This window comes from Schistocerca cancellata, chromosome 2 (assembly GCF_023864275.1).
Source record: "Schistocerca cancellata isolate TAMUIC-IGC-003103 chromosome 2, iqSchCanc2.1, whole genome shotgun sequence".
Lineage (NCBI taxonomy): Eukaryota > Metazoa > Arthropoda > Insecta > Orthoptera > Acrididae > Schistocerca > Schistocerca cancellata.
Window position 1 is genome coordinate 587,714,493 of NC_064627.1, and position 24,730 is coordinate 587,739,222.

Sequence of the window (24,730 nt, forward strand, 5' to 3'; positions counted from 1 at the left end):
ATAACTGACATAAAACTGTGCAGGAACAAAAGACCACAGCTTACACTGCTGCAAGTGAAATGATCTGCACTCATATTTGTAATCTTTGTTCTCACAAATATTTGGCTTTTTTTCTAAATGTTACACAAATTCTGGGGCTGACGTTACACAGGAACCTGAGGGCATATTATTTCAAGGTCTGTTACTTTTCTTGTTTTTATAGTAGGTGTGTGCACACTGATATTTTTTAGAGTTTTTGTTTTGGACCTGTTGTCTGTACTGTGTGTGTGGTGTCTACGTAACAACTGTAAGTGTATTACAATTGTGTTTTGCAATACATGCCTGCAGTGGTTTCTTTCAGCATTTTTAGCTTTTTGGTGTTGGTCTCTGCACTACTGCAAAAAATAATGTTTAGGAATCATTAGCCACAATTGACCTATATTCCATTCAGTCCCTTGTTGACCAGTCTGGTGTGAGAATTGAAGATAGCAAAACTGAAGCGAAGTTTTAAATTTCACGTCCAAAAAATCATTCAAGCAGGAGAATCATACAAACATACCATCATTTGACCATCGGACAGACTCCCATAAGGACGACATAGTAATAAGCATACCTGGTGTAGAAAAATAACTTAAAGACTTGAAAGTGGGTAAGTCGCCAGGTCTGGATGGAATCCCAGTTCGATTTTACAAAGAGTACTCTACAGCACAGTCCCCTTACCTAGCTTTCATTTGTCATGAATCTCTCGTCCAGCACAAAGTCCCAAGTGACTGGAAAAAGGTGGAGGAGACTCCAGTGAATAATAAAGGTAAAAGAACACAACTGCAAAATTACAGACCAATATCCCTAACTTCTGCCTGTTGCAGAATCCTTGAACAAATTCTCAATTTGAATATAATGAAGTTTCTTGAGACTGAGAAGCTTATGTGCAGGAATCAGTATTCACATCATATGCTGAGAACGAGGGATGGAGGGCAACAGGCAGATTCCATATTTATAGATTTCCTGGAAGTATTTGACACAGTACCCATTGCTATTATGAGCATACGGAATAAGCTCACAGATATGTGAGTGGCTTGAAGACTTCTTAAATAATAGAGCCCACTATGTAGTCAATGGCAAGTGTTCATGGAGTTCCCCAGGGAACTGTGATAGGACAGCTGTTGTACTCTATATATGTGAATGATTTGGCTGATAGGCAGCAATCTGTGTGTGTTTGCTGATAATGCCATGGCATATGGTAAGGTGTCAAAGTTGAGTGACTGTAGAAAGATACAAGACAACTTGGACAAAATTTTCAGTTGGTGTGATGAATGGCAGCTAGCCCTAAATGTGAAAAAATGCACGTTAATGCAGATGAGGGGGAAGATCAAACATGTAATACAGTATTACTAGTGTCCTGCTTGAACAGTCAAGTTGTTTACATACCTGGGCATAACACTGCACAGCAGTATGAGGTGGAATGAGCATGTGAGAACTGTGGTACGGAAGGCAAATCGTCGACTTCCTTTTATTGGGAAAATTTTAGGAAAGAGTGGTTCACCTGTAAAGGAGACCACATATAGGATGATGTCATTGGTCAAAGCTGACTGGTGGAATCAGACACTAGAATTTGCCATATTTTCACAGAAGAATAATGCCATGACATGTCTACAAAATGTACATATTGTATGTGATTATTATAAGCACAGGTTAACAGGTTGGTACTTTATAGTGAATAAACCACGTGTATGTACGAAGTCAAGCTGTTGTAGTAGCAGCAAGGAACATATATATAAAAGCATAAAAAAATTATAATTAAAGTATATAAAGGAGTTGTATATAATACACCTGAAAAACATGGCACACAGTTCTGACATCTAAAAGCAATGGACTAAATTTCACATTTTATAAGAGATGCCATACAATCAAAAGATTTGTTGAACACTCAGCTTGCACTGAAAAATAGACACTACTATGATTGTGCAGCATCTCTTATAAAATGTGGATTTTAGTCCATTCCCTTTAGATGTTATAACTATGTGCCATCTATTTCAAATGCATTACATACAACTTCTCTATATACTTCAGTTATAACTTTGTATGTCTTTACATATGTTCCTTGGTCTTTACATATGTTCCTTGCTCCTAGTGCCACACCTGAATTACGTACATAAATGTGATTCATTTACTACAAATTATCAATCTGTCGACTTGTGATTAAAATAATCGCATACAATATGTATGTTTTTGGACATGTTGCAACATTATGTTTCTGTGAAGAAGATACTGACATCTGCTAAACAAAAACTAAGTACGTTTTGTAATACACTTCTTATACTTCACATAAAAGTATGGCCAAGGTCTAATGATTTAGCCCTAATCTTGTAGACTTCTGAAGATAATAGATTAATCTGTGTTTCAACAGAAAAGCAAAATAAAAATATCTGTGCAACTGACAACAGGTATTTATTGTGAAATTTAAGAACTATATTTTTACAAGACACAGTTTTCAAAATTATGCCTCCCTCTTTCTCCCTTTCCCACTGTCAATACAAAACAAGGCAATTTCATTTACAGTTACACAAAGGAACTCATTTCATAATTACTATTACTAAACTGACAGCAAATATTTGGATACTACTGTTACCCAAAACCACATTATTTAATGCTAAAATTATTTCTTTTCTCTCCACATTCCCTCCTTCAGACTTCTGTTGTAAACTCATACTGTTATTACCACCACCAGCCTCATGTTCAATCTTTTAAATTTTTTTTTAGGTCATCAGTCTTTCTAGTTGCTTACCTATGGTCTCCACTTTTTTATATCCTGTGTCGATATTTTGGACTCTGATTCAAGTACTGTTCCAACATACTACAATTCCTTCATTTGTTACATTTGTTCATGGAATTCTTTCCTCATCCACTAAACCAACTTCATAAACATAATAACTTTCTTGTGGGAACTCTATTTTTACTTTTCTAGTTTCTTTTTGTGTCATCTCTGTGGAACCCATATATCTTCCTATAACCCTACTCTTCAGCTATTAAAGACTCTTTTTACCTGTGTGAGTGTAGTGGTTAATTTCACTTCTACTGATCTGTCCAAAGTACATTTTCTTAACTCAATCAACAGCAATAATTTCTATCCCATCTCTTTTTTCTTTTCCTTTCAATTCTTATGCATTTATGCTTGCTCATGATTATTACTTTATGCCCAAAGACCATTTCTTGAAAATTAATACATTATGCAATGTAGCACCAATTACTTCACGAGTAGGTACAACGCTTTTGTCCATCAACACTTATAGCCTTTGAAGTGTGACTGCCATAATATTTCATAATGATGAAAGTACTCATGAAGTATTCAATCTCATGTCTTTCTCTTACCTCATCAATTCACATGTTTCTTCATTCTTTCCCATCCTGAAATTGTAGTCTTTGCATGGTCATCAGACATTCATTCTACATTTTTTAGCAATTTTCCAGACCTACCACATTCTCTCTATTCTGTTATTAGTTTGTTGTGTGACATGAAGATTTGTTCACTGGTAGTTATTTTCCAAAGAATAAAGTGCTGCACTCATTCAGGAAAAAAGGTTGTTAATGATAGTTTTGACTCCTGTTAATTATCATGTTAATAGATCACATAAACTCATGATATGATTCGAAATTGGGCTACGATTTGGAGAATATTACTTTTACTAATCCTCTTTCGGTATCACAAGAAAAATTCACTTGAGAAAACTGTAAACTTACAAGGAGGTAGAATGGCTGAGTATTCATCTGATGGCAGTGAAATTTCAGTCTGCTGACAGACCCGCTAACACAGAACAATATCTGCCCCTAACTTTTTGAAGTATAAGTTCCTTCATCAGGGAGACTTTTTCTCTCCTTTGTAAGTCACTCCCACTAGCTTTCATCAAGGGAACCAGATATCTCTACACTAGCAGCACCATACTGTAAATCTCAGATTTTGATGCGCTTCAAATATGTTGTAGAGGCACTTACCGTGAGTACCTGTCTATCCGGTTTTTTAGGGATGGGCCTTAGTTTTTCGGAAAATTGATTTTGAAGTTCAATGTGTGCTTTCTTTATCTGTAACATTACAAGCATTCCGAGCAAACCAGCATAGCGTAGCGGTAAAAGTTCAGGGCTACTGCAGTGGAGGTATTGTGTTTGAATCGTGCTTGTGTGCTTTTTTCTTTTTTTTTTAATCGAGCGAATTTTTCAATTTTATTTCAAACAATATCAACAATTTTTTTTAATCGAGCGAATTTTTCAATTTTATTTCAAAGAATATCAACAATCAGTGTAAGGTGTGCAAAATTATAAATATATATTCAGTTATTCATTTTTTTCAAATATTCATTCCGTTCGTACAACTGTCACTTCTTGTATTACCTGAAATCAATCTCCGCCCATTATCATCCCCTCTCCTATGAATACCGTTAGCTGTAATGGGAACCCCAGCTCCTAGTTGTGGCCAATGAGGATGCGAGTTGTATTCCTTTACGTAAATGTAACTACAGCATCAGTTGCTCGCAAAGCGTCTCTAGTGCTGTGTGTTAGAAAATTCTGTGAAATGGAAGAACCAAGTGTTTCTGCATTAGTGCAGCCAGAAGAAGATCCACAAGTAGAGGAGTTGAACGAAGAATCAAAAGGCGAAATCACAAATGCCATAAAATACGCTGAAAATCTACTCTGCGACTTGAATCTCATAACGAATACACCCCCCCCATGAACCATGGACCTTGCCGTTGGTGGGGAGGCTTGCGTGCCTCAGCGATACAGATGGCCGTACCGTAGGTGCAACCACAACGGAGGGGTATCTGTTGAGAGGCCAGACAAACATGTGGTTCCTGAAGAGGGGCAGCAGCCTTTTCAGTAGTTGCAAGGGCAACAGACTGGATGATTGACTGATCTGGCCTTGTAACATTAACCAAAACGGCCTTGCTGTGCTGGTACTGCGAACGGCTGAAAGCAAGGGGAAACGACAGCCGTAATTTTTCCCGAGGACATGCAGCTCTACTGTATGATTAAATGATGATGGCGTCCTCTTGGGTAAAATATTCCGGAGGTAAAATAGTCCCCCATTCGGATCTCCGGGCGGGGACTACTCAGGAGGACGTCGTTATCAGGAGAAAGAAAACTGGCGTTCTACGGATCGGAGCATGGAATGTCAGATCCCTTAATCGAGCAGGTAGGTTGAAAATTTAAAAAGGGAAATGGATAGGTTAAAGTTAGATATTGTGGGAATTAGTGAAGTTCGGTGGCAGGAGGAACAAGACTTTTGGTCAGGTGATTAGAGGGTTATAAATACAAAATCAAATAGTGGTAATGCAGGAGTAGGTTTAATAATGAATAAAAAAATAGGAGTGCGGGTTAGCTACTACAAACAGCATAGTGAACGCATTATTGTGGCCAAGACAGACACAAAGCCCATGCCTACTACAGTAGTACAAGTTTATATGCCAACTACCTCTGCAGATGATGAAGAAATAGATGAAACGTATGACGAGATAAAAGAAATTATTCAGGTAGTGAAGGGAGACGAAAATTTAATAGTCATGGGTTACTGGAATTCGTCAGTAGGAAAAGGGAGAGAAGGAAACATAGTAGGTGAACATGGATTGGGGGGAAGGAATGAAAGAGGAAGCCACGTTGTAGGATTTTGCACAGAGCATAACTTAATCATAGCCAACACTTGGTTCAAGAATCATAAAAGAAGGTTGTATACCTGGAAGAATCCTGGAGATACTAAAAGGTATCAGATAGATTATATAATGGTAAGACAGAGATTTAGGAAACAGGTTTTAAATTGTAAGACATTTCCTGAGGCAGATGTGGATTCTGACCACAATCTATTGGTTATGGACTGCAGATTGAAACTGAAGAAACTGCAAAAAGGTGGGAATTTAAGGAGATGGGACCTGGATAAACTGAAAGAACCAGAGGTTGTAGAGAGTTTCAGGGAGAGCATAAGGGAACAATTGACAGGAATGGGGGAAAGAAATACAGTAGAAGAAGAACGGGTAGCTCTGAGGGATGAAGTAGTGAAGGCAGCAGAGGATCAAGTAGGTAAAAAGACGAGGGCTAATAGAAATCCTTGGGTAACAGAAGAAATATTGAATTTAGTTGATGAAAGGAGAAAATATAAAAATGCAGTAAATGAAGCAGGCAAAAAGGAATACAAACGTCTCAAAAATGAGATCGACAGGAAGTGCAAAATGGCTAAGCAGGGATGGCTAGAGGACAAATGTAAGGATGTAGAGGCTTGTCTCACTAGGGGTAAGATAGATACTGCCTACAGGAAAATTAAAGAAACCTTTGGAGAGAAGAGAACCACTTGTATGAATATCAAGAGCTCAGATGGCAACCCAGTTCTAAGCAAAGAAGGGAAGGCAGAAAGGTGGAAGGAGTACACAAGGGCGATGTACTTGAGGACAACATTATGGAAATGGAAGAGGATGTAGATGAAGACGAAATGGGAGATAAGATACTGCGTGAAGAGTTTGACAGAGCACTGAAAGACCTGAGTCGAAACAAGGCCCCGGGAGTAGACAACATTCCATTTGAACTACTGATGGCCTCGGGAGAGCCAGTCATGACCAAACTCTACCATCTGGTGAGCACGATGTATGAGACAGGCGAAATACCCTCAGACTTCAGGAAGAATATAATAATTCCAATCCCAAAGAAAGCAGGTGTTGACAGATGTGAAAATTACCGAACTATCAGTTTAATAAGTCACAGCTGCAAAATACTAACGCGAATTCTTTACAGACGAATGGAAAAACTGGTAGAAGCCGACCTCAGGGAAGATCAGTTTGGATTCCGTAGAAATGTTGGAACACGTGAGGCAATACTGACCTTACGACTTATCTTAGAAGAAAGATTAAGACAAGGCAAACCTACGTTTCTAGTATTTGTAGACTTAGAGAAAGCTTTTGACAATGTTAACTGGAATACTCTCTTTCAAATTCTGAAGGTGGCAGGAGTAAAATACAGGGAGCGAAAGGCTATTTACAGTATGTACAGAAACCAGATGGCAGTTATAAGAGTCGAGGGGCATGAAAGGGAAGCAGTGGTTGGGAAAGGAGTAAGACAGGGTTGTAGCTTCTCCCCGATGTTATTCAATCTGTATATTGAGCAAGCAGTAAAGGAAACAAAAGAAAAATTCGGAGTAGGTATTAAAATTCATGGAGAAGAAGTAAAAACTTTGAGGTTCGCCGATGACATTGTAATTCTGTCAGAGACAGCAAAGGACTTGGAAGAGCAGTTGAACGGAATGGATGGTGTCTTGAAGGGAGGATATAAGATGAACATCAACAAAAGCAAAACGAGGATAATGGATTGTAGTCAAATTAAGTCAGGTGATGCTGAGGGAATTAGATTAGGAAATGAGACACTTAAAGTAGTGAAGGAGTTTTGCTATTTAGGGAGTAAAATAACCGATGATGGTCGAAGTAGAGAGGATATAAAATGTAGACTGGCAATGGCAAGGAAAGCGTTTCTCAAGAAGAGGAATTTGTTAACATCGCGTATAGATTTAAGTGTCAGGAAGTCATTTCTGAAAGTATTTGTATGGAGTGTAGCCATGTATGGAAGTGAAACATGGACGATAACTAGTTTGGACAAGAAGAGAATAGAAGCTTTCGAAATGTGGTGCTACAGAAGAATGCTGAAGATAAGGTGGGTAGATCACGTAACTAATGAGGTGGTATTGAATAGGATTGGGGAGAAGAGAAGTTTGTGGCACAACTTGACTAGAAGAAGGGATCGGTTGGTAGGACATGTTTTGAGGCATCAAGGAATCACAAATTTAGCATTGGAGGGCAGCGTGGAGGGTAAAAATCGTAGAGGGAGACCAAGAGATGAATACACTAAGCAGATTCAGAAGGATGTAGGTTGCAGTAGATACTGGGAGATGAAGCTTGCACAGGATAGAGTAGCATGGAGAGCTGCATCAAACCAGTCTCAGGACTGATGACCATAACAACAACAACAACGAATACACCGCCTAGTGTGCTCTCTGCCAATTCCGCTGCAATTGACGATGGATATGTAGCGCAATACAGGATCTCTTTGGCGAAAGACAGATCATTATTGATGATGAATTGATAGATATAAATGAAGAAGATGAATTGGGAGAATATGATAGGACAACAAATGGAACAAATATTTGAAAAAATTAATAACTGAATATATATTTATAATTTCACACACTTTACACCACTGATTATTGATATTCTTTGAAATAAAACTGAAAAATACGGTTGATTTTGGAAAAAAAGGAAGAAGAAGAAGAAGAAGAAGAAGAAGAAGAAGAAGAAGTAGTACATGAGCAGGATTCGGACATGATACCTCCAGTGCAGTAGACCTGAACCTTTACTGCTGCGCTATGCTGACTCGCTTGGAACGCTTGTAATGTTACAGATATACAAAGGGCGCAATGAACTTCAAAATCAATTTTCGGAAAAACTAAGGCCCGTCACTAAAAAACTGGATAACCAGGTACTCAGTGTAAGTGCCTCTGCAACATATTTGAAGTGCATTAAAATCTGTGATTTACAGTATGGAGGGCCCCCTTCTAAGAATAATACAGTTGTGCTTGTTGCTGCTGCAGCCTTCATTAAGCTTCAATACAGTCATTTATGTAGGCTCTTACCTTTCCGCCTGATGAGCATTTTCTTTCTTTCTTTCTTTCTCTTTACTTCAGATGCAACTGTTGTTCCAAAATTGTACATGCTGAGAGCATATTATTATTATTATTATTATTATTATTATTATTATTATTACCTTTCCTTTCTCAGATGTTATGTCTGGTTAAAAATGGAAAGTGACGCGGACCTTGATCAAGCGTGACTTCCTTTTAACTGTACGGTATATGTTACACTGCATTTAGGAACTTTCAGGTAATTGAACATGTATCAATAATTACAGATTTCTGTAGTTGTATATATACGTTTGGATGTAGCTGTATTGCGTTGATGTACTGGTGGATATTGCGTGGTATGACTCCTATAGTTGATAGTACAATTGGTATAATGTCAACTTTATCTTGATACCACATGTCCTTGACTTCCTCAGCCAGTTGGATGTATTTTTCAATTTTTTCTCCTGTTTTCTTCTGTATATTTGTTGTATTGGGTATGGATATTTCGATTAGTTGTGTTAATTTCTTCTTTTTATTGGTGAGTATGATGTCAGGTTTGTTATAATGGTTCTGTTCCAGTATAATTTGTATTCATCATTCTCCAGTACATTTTGTGGTGCATATTTGTGTGTGGGAACGTGTTGGTTTATTAGTTTATGTTGTATGGCAAGTTGTTGATGTATTATTTTTGCTACATTTTCATGTCTTCTGGTGTATTCTGTATTTGCTAGTACTGTACATCCGCTTGTGATGTGATCTACTGTTTCTATTTGTTGTTTGCAAAGTCTGCATTTATCTGTTGTGGTACTGGGATCTTTAATAATATGCTTGCTGTAATATCTGGTGTTTATTGTTTGATCCTGTATTGCAATCATGAATCCTTCCATCTCACTGTATATATTGCCTTTTCTTAGCCATGTGTTGGATGCATCTTGATCGATGTGTGGCTGTGTTAGATGATATAGGTGCTTGCCATGAATTATTATTATTATTATTATTATTATTTTCCATGAGAATTTTGCTCTTTTAGCTTTTAAGTATGACACATTTAGCAGAACAAGGGAGACATTCTTGTCCTGGAAGGCTACCGCTATGAGTAGTAAAGATTTTAAAGTAACTTAGAGCTGACTGCGATAAAACTCAGGCCCTACGTAGTAGTAGGTCGCTGCTACAGCATGCTATCAATCTATAATCATATAGACCACACACTGTAACAGTGTTTTCAATAGTAGATGGCATTATATTTTCATGTAGTGAAGTTGTATTGATGGCCCATTAAGTATTTATTCATGCATAATTATGGTTGATCATAAATATTCCACTTTTTGTGTAAATTATTATGCACTCAACATTCCCACTGTATGTGGAGTAGTTGTTTCGTTTCATCCAATTATTTGTATTATTATATAGTGGTAATATTTTAAATGCTTTCCATAAAATCCTGAACAGGTGAATTAAGAACAGAAGTACCATATTTTATGGACTACAAGATGCTACGGACTATATGATGCACCTTAATTTTTAAATAATTAAAAAACAACATTTTATCACTTTTATTATTAAACTGAAAAAAAACCTATTTTATAAAACCGAGCTGACCTTTAAAATCCATGAAAATCATCATCTGAACTTTCTTCTTCTTCTTCTTCTTCTTCTTCTTCTTCTTCTTCTTCTTCATCGAAATCATTGTCCTCTTCACATATACGAGATGGTCTACACTGCCACCGAGAGCATTACTTATGCTGCACTTCTTGAGAGATTTAACAATGAAATATTCGAAACTTCCAGGCAGATTAAAACTGTGTGCTGGACCGAGACTCGAACTAGGGACCTTTGCCTTTTGTGAGCAAGTGCTCCCCTGCGAACCTTGCAGAACTAGCACTCCTGAAAGAAAGGATATTGCGGAGGATATTGCAAGGTTCACAGGAGAGCTCCTGTTAAGTCTGGAAGGTAGGAGACGAGGTACTGGCAGAAGTAAAGCTGTGAGGACAGGATGTGAGTCATGCTTGGGTATCTCAGTTGGTAGAGCACTACCCCGCGAAAGGCAAAGGTCCTGAGTTTGAGTCTCGGTCTGGCACACAGTTTTAATCTGCCAGGAAGTTTCATATCAGTGCACTCTCTGCTGCAGAGTGAAAATCTCATTCTGAATGACGTATTTTTTCATTCTAGACCACGACTGTATTACCCACAACCCACTTGTTTGATTGTAGTTTGTTTTAAGGGTCCCTCCACCGTGAATTCATGTTGGGTTTCATCCATCATCCATTTCTTCCACTTCTCTCTCAAGTACACTTTATATGGTTTATTTATCAAGACATCAAGAGGTTACAATTGAGAAGTAAGTCCTCCTGGAATAACAGTTAGCTTGCTGTTTCCCTGTCTCAATTTCTCTCTCACAGATTTTTTCAAATGACTACTAAACTGATTTACCACAAGAGAACCCTTCTTCAATAGAGCATGCACTGTTAATGCATAATTTCATACCAGCCTCGACCAACCAACCCTTGCCGTCTACATGAACAACATCTGGCAGTATTTCAGACGGTTTTGGTATTGTTTTGCACTGGCAAATGATCATTTAGTACTGTAACGACAACATGAAAGGACAACAGTGTAATGCATTTTTTCGCATCCACTTGTTCTTATACACACATCAAAAAAAGTCTTGCATCACCCCAGTTCCCAGAACTCCTGAAGATAGATGTTGACTGTGCATACTGTATCACAGACATAGTCCCTTTGACTGTTCAGATATGTCACTAAACCATGCATGAGCAATGCATGGAGAGGGTCCGACAGCTGATCAGTTCCAGTCATTCCTCCAGGAAGGAGGTACATGGCTCTTGTTTTCTGTAGTTCAACCATGCCTAGATGGTCAATACCGTGATTTGATCGCGTCCGCATTGTTGCTTTGTGTCAGGAAGGGCTCTCAACAAGGGAAGTGTCCAGGCATCTCGGAATGAACCAAACCAATATTGTTTGGACATGGAGGAGATACAGAGAGACAGGAACTGTCGATGACATGCCTCGCTCATGTCGCCCAAGGGCTACTACTGCAGTGGGTGACTGCTACTAATGCATTATGGCTCGGAGGAACCCTGATAGCAAGGCCACCATGTTGAATAGTGCTTTTTGTGCAGCCACAGGACGTCGTGTTACGACTCAAAATGTGTGCAATAGGCTGCAAGATGCACAACTTCACTCACGACGTTCCTGGCGAGGACCACCTTCACAACCCTGACACCATGCATCACGGTACAGATGGGCCTACAATATGCTGAATGGTCCGCTCAGGATTGGCATCACGTTCTCTTCACCAATGAGTGTCACATATGCCTTCAATGAGACAATCGTCGAAGATATGTTTGGAGGCAACCCAGTGAGCCTGAACGCCTTAGACACACTGTCCAGTGAGTGCAGCAAGGTGGAGGTTCCCTGCTGTTTTGGGGTGGCATTATGTGGGGCCAATGTATGCAGCTAATGGTCATGGAAGGTGCTGTAATGGCTGTACAATATGTGAATGCCATCCTCTGTCTGATGGCGCAACCATATAGGCAGCATATTGGTGAGGCATTCATCTTCATGGACGACAATTCACATACCCATCATGCACATCTTGAGAATGACTACCTTCAGGATAATGACACTGCTCAACTAGAATGGCCAGCATTTTCTAATGACATAAACTCAATTGAAAGTGCCTGGGATAGATTGAAAAGGGCTGTTTATGGACGACGTGACCCACCAAACACTCTGAGGGATCTACGCTGAATCGCCATTGAGGAGTGGGACAATCTAGACCAACAGTGCCTTGATGAACTTGGGGACAGTATGCCATGATGAATACAGGCATACATCTATTCCAATTTTCTGTACAGGTTCCGGAACTCTTGAGGTGATGCAAAACTTTTTTTATGTTGTAGTTGCAGTTTTAGCACCTTTCATGGCAATAGTCCTGTTACTCAGCACATCAAATGTCAGAGGAGTTTCATCCATATTTGCTACTTGGCTTAGTTCCACAATTGTTTTCTTTCAATGTTGAATAACAAAGCAATGGAAAGATAATATTTTCTCATCATATTCTTATGACATTTTCTAGATTTTTCGGTTTTGGTTCACATGCTAAGTCCATGATGCTTCATAAACCTGTAGCACCAACCAATTCAACCCTTAAAATCTATTAAGTTCTTCTGTGGCGCTAGCTGATGAGAGTGTATTTGAATTATTTTTGTATTAATACCAATGCCATTTTGATGGTGTCCTTGAACCCATTTCAATACATTGTCTTCTAGTTTTGGCCATTTTGCATTCAGTCCTCTATTTTCACATTTAGTCTTCCTCATTTTTTCAGTTCTTTTTTAGTACTCGCCATATGGTTTTTTCTGTTGGCAGAGGGCTGAAATGCTGCTCAGATGCTCTGTTTCCATGTTCTTCCGCATACCCTATTACTTTCAATTTATATCCCACATCATATTAATTGTTTTTATTTTTTTCATGTTGCCAGATAGAGATAAGTTTCCCATGGCATCAAATATATGGCTATTTTTAAGACTGGCAGGAATTTGAAATCAAACACTGGACATTTTTATATTAATTTCGAGTGTAAGATGCACTTGAATTTTGTTTGAAGAAAAAAGTGCATCTTATGGTCTATAAAATATGGTATAGACATAATTGCAAATGCTACCTTACCTACAACACACACACACACACACACACACACACACACACACACACACACACACACACACACACACACACACACACAGGTATTACATACCTGTTCCTGCTCCCAGCAAGAAAGTGAAGCCAGGCCTTTTAAACACAATTGCCTGACAACTGGAGACGGATCAGCCAAACAGTTCAACAAGTTTGACATAATACTTTCCATGAGGACCATCTGTAGGCTACCTCTCATGGCCATTATCTGTAAAAAAAAAAAAAAAAAAAAAAAAAAATCCTGTCATACAGAAACATATTACACTGAGATGACAAAAGTCATGGGATACCTCCTAATATTTCATCAGACCTCCTTTTCCCAGCGTAATGCAGAAACTTGACACGGCATGGACTCGACAAGTCATTGGAAGTCTCCTGCAGAAATACTCAGTTGAGCTGCCCCAGTAGCCATCCATAATTGTGATAGTATTGTTGATGCAGGATTTTGCACTTAAGCTGATCTCTCAATTTTGTCCCATAAATGTACAATGCTATTCACATAGGGCAATCTGGGTGGCCAAGTCATTTGCCCAAACAGTCTGAATGTTCTTCAAACCAATCATGAACAACTGTGGCCCAGTGACATGGCGTATTGTCATCCATAAAAATTCCATTGTTTGCGTACATGAAGTCCATGAATGGCTGCAAATTGTCTCCAAGTAGCTGAACATAGCCATTTCCAGTCAATGATCAGTTGAGTTGGACCAGAGGACCCAATCCATTTACTTCTCACACCATCATGGAGCCACCACCAGCTTACACAGTGCCTTATTGATAACCTGGGTCCATGGCTTCATCAGCTCTCGCCAAGTGACATTAGAATTCATATCAACATGCCACATTTTTCCAGTCATCTAGGGTCCAACTGGCATAGTCATGATCCCAAGAGAGGTGCTGCAGGCAACGTTGTTCTTTAGCAAAGGCATTTGTGTGTGTCATCTGCTGCCATAGCACATTAACACCAAATTTCATTGCACAGATGGTTCAAATGGCTCTGAGCACTATGGGACTCAACTGCTGTGGTCATAAGTCCCCTATAACTTAGAACTACTTAAACCTAACTAACCTAAGGACATCACACACATCCATGCCAGAGGCAGGATTCGAACCTGCGACCGTAGCGGTCGTGCGGCTCCAGGCTGTAGCGCCTTTAACCGCTCGGCCACTCCGGCCGGCTCATTGCACAGACCCAAAGGATATGTTCACTGTATGTCTCACATTCATGTCTGCAGTTATTTCATTCAGTGCTTCTTGTCTGTTAACACTGACAACTCTACGCAAATGGCTCTGCTCTACCACTGTGTTGTCCATGGTGAGATGTAATGTCTGAAATCTGATATTCCTGGCACACTCTTGACACTGTGTACCTCGGTGTATTGAATTCCCTAACAATTTCCAAAATGGAATGTCTCAAGCGTCTAGCTCCAATTACCATTCTGTGTTCAAAGCTTGTTAATCCCCATCACTTAGCCATAATCACGTCAGAAGCCTTTTCCAATGAATCACTTAAGTACAAATGACAGCTCTGCCAATGCACTGCCCTTTTATTCCTTGTCTATCACCATCTGTATATGCGCATATCGCTTTCCCATTACTTTTGTCACCTCAGCTCAGTGTATAGTAAAATAACATCAGATGCACAACTTTTTGTGATAATGAGGGCCACTCTACATCACAGTCTATAACCTAACCTAACCTATCCTAATGGCATTTCAGTTAAAAAGTAGTGCAACAGTATTTTGTTCTGTTGTAAAGTTTCTAAAGTCTGATATTATGAAGATGTGCAGAAGCAGAACAATGCTAATATGCAATGTCTTTCACAACTTGTATGTTCTGGTAAAATGGTGATTACATACTGATGAGCCAAAACATTGTGATTACTGCCCACTATGAGATGAATGTCTCCTTGCAGTCTGTGACACAATAAGGAAAGTATACAAGCAGAGCAGAGACAAATGAAGAATCTTTCAGGCAATGATACATTTAGCAAATAGGTAAATCTACTGACGTAAGTGACTTCAACAAAGGGCAATCTGTTATTTCCCACCACCTGAAAATGAACAGCTCAGATATGGTGAAAGTGGCCAGCTCTTTACATGTTACTGTCTTGAGTATCTATAGAATGTGACTGACAGTTTGTGAAACCATGAGTAAATGATAAGCTGTTGAACATTCATGCTTCAGCAGAGACCATGGAAGTCAGAGACTTATCTGCACTGTGAATCAGGAGGGGCAGCGATTTGTGGCAGGTCTAATTACAAAGTACAATGCTGGTGTAGGTACAAGTGTCTCAGTACACACTGTTCAGCACACATTGTTGAACATGCATTTGTGCAGCAAACAACCCCTAAGTGTTCTCCAGTTGACCTAATGACTTTATCAATTGTGACTGCAGTGGGCACAGGATTGTCACAACTGGACCATGTCACCCGATCTGACGAGTCACATTTGTTGTTACATGAAGTCTATTGTCATTTCTGAAAATGCCATCACCCAGGCAGTTGGGTGTTGCGTACGTGCACTGTGCCACAGTCGAAGGCTATTGGAAGGCACTATTATGCTATGAGCACATTCAACTAGGCGTTCATAAGACCTATGGCAGCAATAAAAGGCACTTTGATGGCTGTGGCATGTGAACATTACTGCAAACCACCTGCATGCCTTTAAGTGTGATATGTTCCGTGATGGTGATAGCCCCTTACAGCAGGACAACTGTCCATGTAATACGACCAGAACCATGCTACAATGGTTTGAGGCGCATGAGAGTGAACTTATGGAGATCTACTGGCCACAATATTCATGTGATCTGAACCTGATGAAGCACATTTTAGGACATTTTCTGGCAAAAGCTCAATGTTCACTAAACCATCGGTCAGCAATTCATGTGGATTACATGATCTGTACAAAGGCATGTGGTGTCACTTAACTCTGGACACCTACCAACGACTTGCTGAAGCCACAACATGCAGAAGTGCTGCTTTATTACATTCAAAAGTTGAACCAACACACGGTTAATCAGTTGGTCATAATGTTTTGGCTTATCAGCCTAGTAATTAATGCAATAAGCAGAGCCGTGACCCTAGTGCACCTTCAACATACTGACAATTGAATATGTAAGTGCAAAACAATATAATCTGAATATTTTAACACAAATTCTGTCTTCACAATTTGCATTACGCAAATCAAATTACAGTTGTGAGCGCCACAGTCTAACATTAATATTAACTATATTTTAGGTGTTTCATTTATTTTCTGTAATAGTTCAATAGATTTCTAAAGTGTGAAATAAAGTGTGAGAAAAGGGAATCCTACATGGTAAGCTTCTTAGGACAAATTATCAAATTAAATTATAATTAATCAAAATGATGACAATCAAACAGAAAAAAGTAATATAAAAATGAGAATGTAACAGTAAAATGCCGAAATGGTTTTCTCCCTTCATCCTTTCCGATAAAAGCTCATACTTTAAACTTACCTCTGCATAAAATGCAGCTACTGTGATTCTTTGGGGCTCATAGTTACTTGTTCCATATTGGTTGAAACATCCCACCAATTTTGGTAATGCCTGCGGTACACACTGACATACTTTCCTGCACAGCAAACATTTCAGAAGGTCACAATAATGGAAAACTACAGAGAACCGGCTAGTAAAAAATTGCACACTTGAACAAAAAATGAGTAATTAAAATCTTACACTAATTCGTGTTCAACAATAATTCTTCTTACAGAATGCATCTTCTCAAAGTAACACTGTCAATACTCTAGACCTTTTCAAAGGCATCACAGTAAATTTTGTCTAAATGGAATATGGGATCATAATGTATGTAAGCACTGCATAGTAACCTAACAGTTCTAAGGTGAGACAGAACTTTTGCTGATGACCTGGTCTCTATAGTTCAATACACAATGACCAGATTTCTGTGAAGATAGCTGTTGAATTTATTCCAGAATAGGCTGCATTTCCTAAATTCATTTGCTCTTTTTTGTTATTGCTGACATTATTTGAGTTTGACAACTGTATGTCTTTGATTATCTTTACATGTCTGCACCGTTTCCTCAATTAGGATTCAAAAACAATAAAGTAATATTTTCATAAAAGGATGAGAAACCGTAATGCAATAATAAGTTATTATACTTGACTACCCACAGGGATTTGTTCGAAATAACCTATCTCTGTTTTTTAACCTGGAAAAAATTGCTTGCATGATGGGAAGAATTTCTGTCCAGTAATATTGTCATCAAGTACTACTCATATCTGAGAACAAATTCCTTTTCTGAGTGACTAAAAAAAATGGAGTCTATGGGGACAAATGCATTAACCTGAGCAGCAAACATACTGAGAAATAACTTTCAGTTTCAAAGGAGAAAAAATATTGTTATTTACCATTTTATGAAACTTATGAATCCATCCTACAAAGTTACCATGTAGAAAAAAAACTAAAAAAGAATCACATAATTTGTTTATCAATGCAATATAGCATACTTCCTTGATCTTCCAGTGCCACTACAGTTATCATTCAACTCAAAGGAGGCCTTAGCCAATCCACCCACAATTTCAAAAAAGTTGTCCATCATATTTTCAAGACTGTGTACCCAGAAAAATAGGTTTTTCACAAGTTTTTATCTCCATTTTTAATCAGACTGTTTCTTCCATAACAAGGTGATTTCATAAAAACATACTTTATCAGTGCAGAGTACAAAAAACACAACAGAACAGGGTACCATCATAATCATTTCTTAAATATAGTAGAAAATGTAGCGACAAACAATTCGATAGAAAAATCACTGCATATGTTGCAAAAGCAACTCCCATGAAATGCTGTCACATGAATGTATCACTAATATCTCCTCCTGAAAATAAGAATATTTTATATTCTGTCCAAGCTCATCTGGATTTGATCCCATGTAATAAGGCCTGTCTTATCTGAAATCCGTAATGCATCACTAACTCAAGGCATTTTCCAGAGGCTGAAATATGCTATTGTTAAGCCCCTCTTTGAAGAAGGTGGCAGGTGAGATATCAATAACTACCTAGCTTTTTCACAACTGACATTTTCCAAAATTTTCAAGAAAGTGACGTAGTCTAGAATAGTATCACTCTTGAGCAACAATAATATCCACAGTAGATCAGAGTTTGGATTTCAGAAGAGCTGCCCCACTGAGAGTGCTGTTTACATTTCTACACACCAAATTTTAAAAGCATTAAATAACAAAATAATGCAGGTTGGTATTTTCTGTGACCTACCTATTGCCTTTGAAACTGATGGTATAGCGAGTCAATGGATTATGTCATATCTAACAAAAAGGATGCTGAAAGTTGTACTCAGCAATTCTAAAATGCAGTCTAAGTACATTATCTATCGTGGGTCCAGTATTGTTCTTCATGTACGTGAACAATCTTCTATCTAATATACAACAAGCACAATTAATTCCTTTTGCAGTTGACATTAATACCATAATCGCTCCAGGCATACATACAGCAACAGAAGAAATGTTAAACAATATTCTTGAAAATATCACTGACTGGTTTTCAACGAATGGTCTCACCCTCAGTTTTAAAAAGGAAAAATTCACTTCTGACATCTGAATAGAGATTTGCAAATGGATTACTAATTGGCTGAAAAATCAGAAAAATTGATTGGAAAGAATAGTTACAAAAAATTTGAAGATAATTTATAAATCTGTGTACAATCTTGGGTGGACTGCAACTGATAGCAATATCAACAGACCTTTTATATGATCACATTTAAAGTCAATAAACATAATTTGCATTTCATACTGCTGCTTCCAGTAGTGTGCGGTACCAAATAATCACCGCAACCATTGAAACTGTTGATCTGTCAATATTTTTAGCATAAGTAAACCACATTCAATCGGTGACTATCAAGTCTGTATTTATTACCTTCAAATTAATTCCATTATGTTTAGTCTTGAGTGTGACAATGTTGATGCAGGAGCACTCCTCCAGATGTGGCGTTAATTATTCCTGTCTACATCGAACCTATTGATGCAGGATCTCAGTGGCGAGTGAAATGATGAACAGATAGGATTTCAACTCATAACCATGTAAATAAATATTTCTTTTCTAATAACTTTTTGTAATACTTTTAATGAACAGTTGAAATACACATTTTTAACTATGCTGGTATGACTGATCCAAGCATAGTCTATGCGCTACCACTTCAGAAAAGAAAATGGTGAGGATATATGAATGAATAAATTGAAAACCATATTTCTTACTTTGTTTCATACAGATATTTAATGATATATCAAAACATTATCCTTGCCACAAAACAACTCTTTAATTTAGCCTTTTGCAGTGTCTTTGGTTTGTAGTTCATTCAGTTTCCACATAGCTTATATATAAGGAAAGAAAGAAAAATAATACAATACATTACACATCTAGGAGTACCACATCAGTGGTGAGTGTAACACACAATGAAAAAATAATAAATGAAGGTGAAACTTCAAAATTTTAGGTGAACACTTTGATGTGAATTTAAACTGGCGAAAGACACTTTTTGGAACTCCTAAAAAAATTTGTTCAGCCACATTTGCACTTAAAATCATTGCAAATATTGGGGGTATTTTGGCTACTACCTCACAGTACATTTGTTGTCATGAAGTTTTCTGAAAATAATTCACTGCAGTTCAAAAGGAACAATGGTGCACATAACTACAATATCAGAAGAAAAAATTATGTTCATTATGCCACATTACAGCAGTCTATAGCATAAAAGAGGAAAGCACAATGCTTGGACCAAAAGTTTTATTCTTTTACCCAATGATATAAAATGTCTGACAGACAGCAATGAAAAATTTGAAAATAAAAAGGAAAAAAAAAGGTTGGTATCACTAACACTACTTGCAAATGATACGCCATAAGTCATTTTTATAAAATAAATTCCGATGTTAATAATGACTTGTTTAACATCATTGTTATTTATTGTGCAAATTATCTGTGGAATAAGAAACAGACAAACTTAAAAGCAGTTCTATCTTAATCCACACAAGACCTTCCATGACTTATCAACCACTTCTTCAATAGCCATTCGGTAGTTCCTTTTGTACATTAGCTGACTAATTCAGATACACACAGCAATTAACTATTACAGCCTGGGCATGATGGAGAGGTTGATTCTGAATGTTCTAGATGTTGAAGTTCAATTACATCATGTGCCTCTACATGATGTACTGGGTAGCTATCGTAACATGAATCATGGGACTAATCTACACTCACCAAACAGTCTATTTTCAAACAATTACCAACAAAGGAAATGACTTATGGTTATTTCATGCTGGGCATTAATGTGTCTGTGACAGTATTATGAGGATAATTCCTATAATCACATACATTCATACTCCATGGTTACTGACATCAAGCAATAACATCTAAACTGGTTGGCTAGTGTACTATCATTACTTTGTAAGGATTAATTTTCAGTTAAAGCCCAACTCTGAAAGTATAAGCTACTAACATATGAGTCCAAAGTGGCTAAATTGCAAACACATTTTCTCAAACTACTACTCATGGCCACCCCTATCTTGCCTAACTCAGCTAAGACTCATACACCACCTGCCAAAACTTCAGTAATGGGGTGGAGAGTACGTGGCAATTAGAAGCTGCCTCCCAGTATTAGATTCCAGCCCAAAACGAAATATCAGGATTGAATCTGAACGTCATCGACTTCTTGCCACAATATTTCTGCTGTCAACCATTCAGCCATATTCAGGTGAGTGTTTTGCACTAGAGATTACTAGTTCACAGGGCTAACCTTATACCAAAAACTGGTGCAGAGATACATGTGCAAAGGCAGCCACTACATGCGTGACGTCTGTTGACTTTTGTACCCTCTTCGAATATTGCTCCATCTCTGTGTGCTGGGGCATGCGTAAGGATGATACGATATATTTGCTCTGTCAAAATACTGGCTTATGGAGTTAAAATTAAGATGTCAAATTAATAAAGTTAACTGTCATTAGTCATAAAATGCTTTCTTTCTGAAGATATTAAAGAAATTACGGGGTCCCTCACCTTATCCAGTTGAAAGCTACCATCATATTAATAGGATCTTCCACCAAAAATATTTCCACCGATTCCTTAATAACTGAATTCCAGAAGGATCTCATTGAGGCCAAGATTTCAGTGGCAGAATAATCCATGGAATTTCCTCTGGAGATACAATGCTTGGCTATGACTGACTTACTGGAACAAGAAAGGGGAGTGTGGTGATCATTATCAATGCACCTTTCATGCACTGTGCGCGTTGTCTGACCAATGTAGGCTTTGCTTTTTGCCTAGATGAGATCCTTTTGGGGTTCAGTTATTAAGGAATCCGTGATAATATGATTAGCAGAAGATCTTCTTAATCATCATAGTGGCTTTCAGCTGGATAAGGTGTTGGACCTGGTGATTTGTTTGATGTCTACAGAAAGAAAACATTTTATGAATAATGACACATATAAAAAAGTTGATTTTATTAATTTGATATCTAAATGAGCCTGCATTCCACGAAGAGCATGCACACAGTATCACCATTCCTCACGTGTCTCTGCACCACAGTTGGAGCAATATTTGAAGAGAATGTGAAACTCAACTAGTCACTCAAGAAGCAGCTGCCTTTGTGCAAGAGTCTCTGCTTCAATTTTTGTTACAATATTAGCAACATGAACTATCAAACTCCAGTGCAAATCATTCACCTAAAGTTGGCTGAATTGCTGTCAGCCGAAATATTGTGGCAAGAAGTCGAAGTCTTCAGGCTGCAATTCTGAAACTTAAGGCAGAATTTCAACAATCATGTCTGACATAGTATCTGTGTCATATGTTAAACACCGTATATATTTGTTTCACATATTAATAATCACTCCGTACGTTTCACTTAAAATGCACTCTCCTAGCAAAAACTGTCTATGTAATTTGTATTACCTACTTAAAATTAGATTATCTGCTTCTTATTTTTAAGTAACTGTCCTTCCCACTTTACACAGTAATCTATGGGGATGAGTGTGCACAGTGACAGTATACGTCATTATTACACAGGTAGCTGATAATTTTGTTCTTAGAGTGAAAGAATATCTGGCACCAACATTTCAATGAAAATAAATATCTGTTTTATAAACAAAATGCCTTTGTGTTCTGCAATATTGGGAAAATATTTACTGTCTAAAAATGTTTAGCCTTTTGTATAAAAGGAACCTTCAGTGGATACTCTAATATAGCACATGGTTTTGGTTAACACAATTAATTATTGGTTTAAAACAGTTCACACCCTCATTGTTTTAGCATATGAAATTGTGCTTACAGTTATTTTTTGTGTGTTCTTGTAATTTCTTTGCTTAGAAAAGTACACGTTAAAGCAGAAAATTATTAAAATCTTTAATAAAATGGGTGCTTGTATTGCAAAAAGCATCCCTTAACTCCACTCCAGTATGATACTACTATGGCCATTGTCAATCCATCCTGTATTTTCCACTGATTTCGTCCTGTAGGGTACTAGACTGATGTCACAGAAGAATAAGATTCAGCTGTACCTGACACTAGTACAGCTGGTACTTTTGTGTTTCTGAACCCTGGGCGATATCAGCAAAAGCTGAAGAAGCAATATGAGCCTTCGAGCGGAAGGTACTTCGAAAGATCTATGGACCCATCTACAATACCATGGGGAATAAATAGGAACAAAGAACAAAAGAAGACCTGTATCAGCAATTTGGAAAGACACACATTGGCCGAATATTAGGGCACAAGAGGCTACAGTGGTTTGGCCACCTGCTGCTCAAAATGCCCAATGGGATTCCAAGGATTCGTTAGAAGGTTCGATTACTAACTACCCTTAAAAAAGTGGAGCCAACAGTGGTGGAACACAAAATTACTGACTGGCAACGCTGGAATACTGTCTGCAGTGGATATTTCCTCTGCTGTGACTGACTGTCCCCCTTACTTTGCTTCTTGTAAACTGTTATTTTATGATTTTTGGTTTTATGAAGAGCTGTTTATTCTCCTTTTACAGTGTTGTCATTTATTCTGTTGTTCTGCTGTGAGCCTTAATGGCCCGTTAATGCAATAAATAATAGTAATACCAGACTTTTGTGCCAAATACATCAGAGAATGATATTATTTACATCCACATCTACATATACTCCGCAAACCACAGTATGGTGCATGGCTGAAGGTACTGTCTATCACTACTAGTCATTTCCTTTCTTGTTCCACTCACAAACAAAGTAGAGGAAAAATGACTATATACAACCCTGAATATGAGCACCAATTCTTGTATCTTATCTTCATGATATTTACACAAAAAGTATGTTAGTGCAGAAGAATTGTTCCGCAGTCAGCCTCAAAACCCTGTCTTTAAATTTTTACAATAATGCCTGGTGAAAAGAGTGTTGTGTTCTCTTCTCTCCAGGGATTTCCATTTGAGTTCATGAAGCATCTCCATCAAACTTGCATACTGATGGACCCCATCCAAATTGCTTTGATGACTTCCTTTAATCCAACTTGGTGGGAATCCCAAACATTCAAACAACATTCAAGTATGAGTTGCACTAGTATTCAATATGCTGTCTTCTTTATGGATGAGCTACACTTTGCTCGACTTTGTTTTACTGGGAGAATTTTGGCATTCACCTTCCCTACTACCAGCCTGAAATGCTCATTCCAGTTCATATCGCTTTGCAACATTACATCAAGATACTTAACCTATGTGACTGTGTCAAGGGGCACTCCAATAATGCTGTATTCGAATTTTATAGGATTATTTTTCCAAATCATCTGCATTTACTTACATTTTTCTACATTTAGAATTAGCTGCCATTCACTACACCAACTAGAAATTTTGACTAAGTAATCTTGTATACTCCTCCAGTCACTCCTGCTGCTGACACTGACCATCAAGTCGTTTATGTATATAGAAAATAAAGGCAGTCCTATCACACTGCCTCCTATCGAGCCGCCTTGAAGCACTGCTGACAATACCTTTGTCTATGAACAGCTGACATTGAAGACAACATACTGGAGTCTATTACTTAAAAAGTCTTCAAGCCACTCACACAGCTGGGAACCTAATCTGTACACTTGGATCTTCATCAACAGTTTGCAGTGAGGCACCATGTCAAACACTGTCCGGTAATTTACAGATATGGAATCTGCTGGTTGCCCTTCATCCACAGTTTGCAGGATATTTTGTGAGACAAGGGCAAGCTGAGTTTCACGAGAGCATTGCCTTCTAAATATGTGCTGATTTATGGACACAAGCTTTCTTTTCTGTTTCATGGAAATTTATTTTATTCCCACTCAGAGTTTGTTCAAGAATTCTGCAGCAAACTGATGTTAAGGATATTGGTCTATAATTAGTTATACCCATTCTTTTACCTTTTCTTCTTCAATTGCTTGGG

The 24,730-nt window shown here is 38.0% G+C and overlaps 1 protein-coding gene and 1 non-coding gene across 6 annotated transcripts in view; both read right to left on the reverse strand.

Moving 5' to 3' along the window:
- Positions 1–24,730, reverse strand: part of LOC126162203 (maestro heat-like repeat-containing protein family member 1) — a 275,479-nt gene that overhangs the window by 62,652 nt on the left and 188,097 nt on the right. For all 5 annotated transcript variants that reach the window (XR_007535034.1, XM_049918545.1, XM_049918542.1 and 2 more), the window contains exons 24-25: positions 16,812–16,926; positions 13,398–13,544 (exon numbers count right to left, since the gene is read on the reverse strand). Coding sequence is in view for 4 of the 5 variants with exons in the window: in XM_049918545.1 (XP_049774502.1) it covers positions 13,398–13,544; positions 16,812–16,926 (262 nt within the window). In the remaining variant the exon portion in view is untranslated. The remainder of the gene's footprint in view (positions 1–13,397; positions 13,545–16,811; positions 16,927–24,730) is intronic.
- Positions 14,425–14,508, reverse strand: Trnas-gga (transfer RNA serine (anticodon GGA)). Its single transcript is given in 2 exon segments — positions 14,425–14,459; positions 14,469–14,508. It is a non-coding gene; the product is annotated as a tRNA-Ser (tRNA).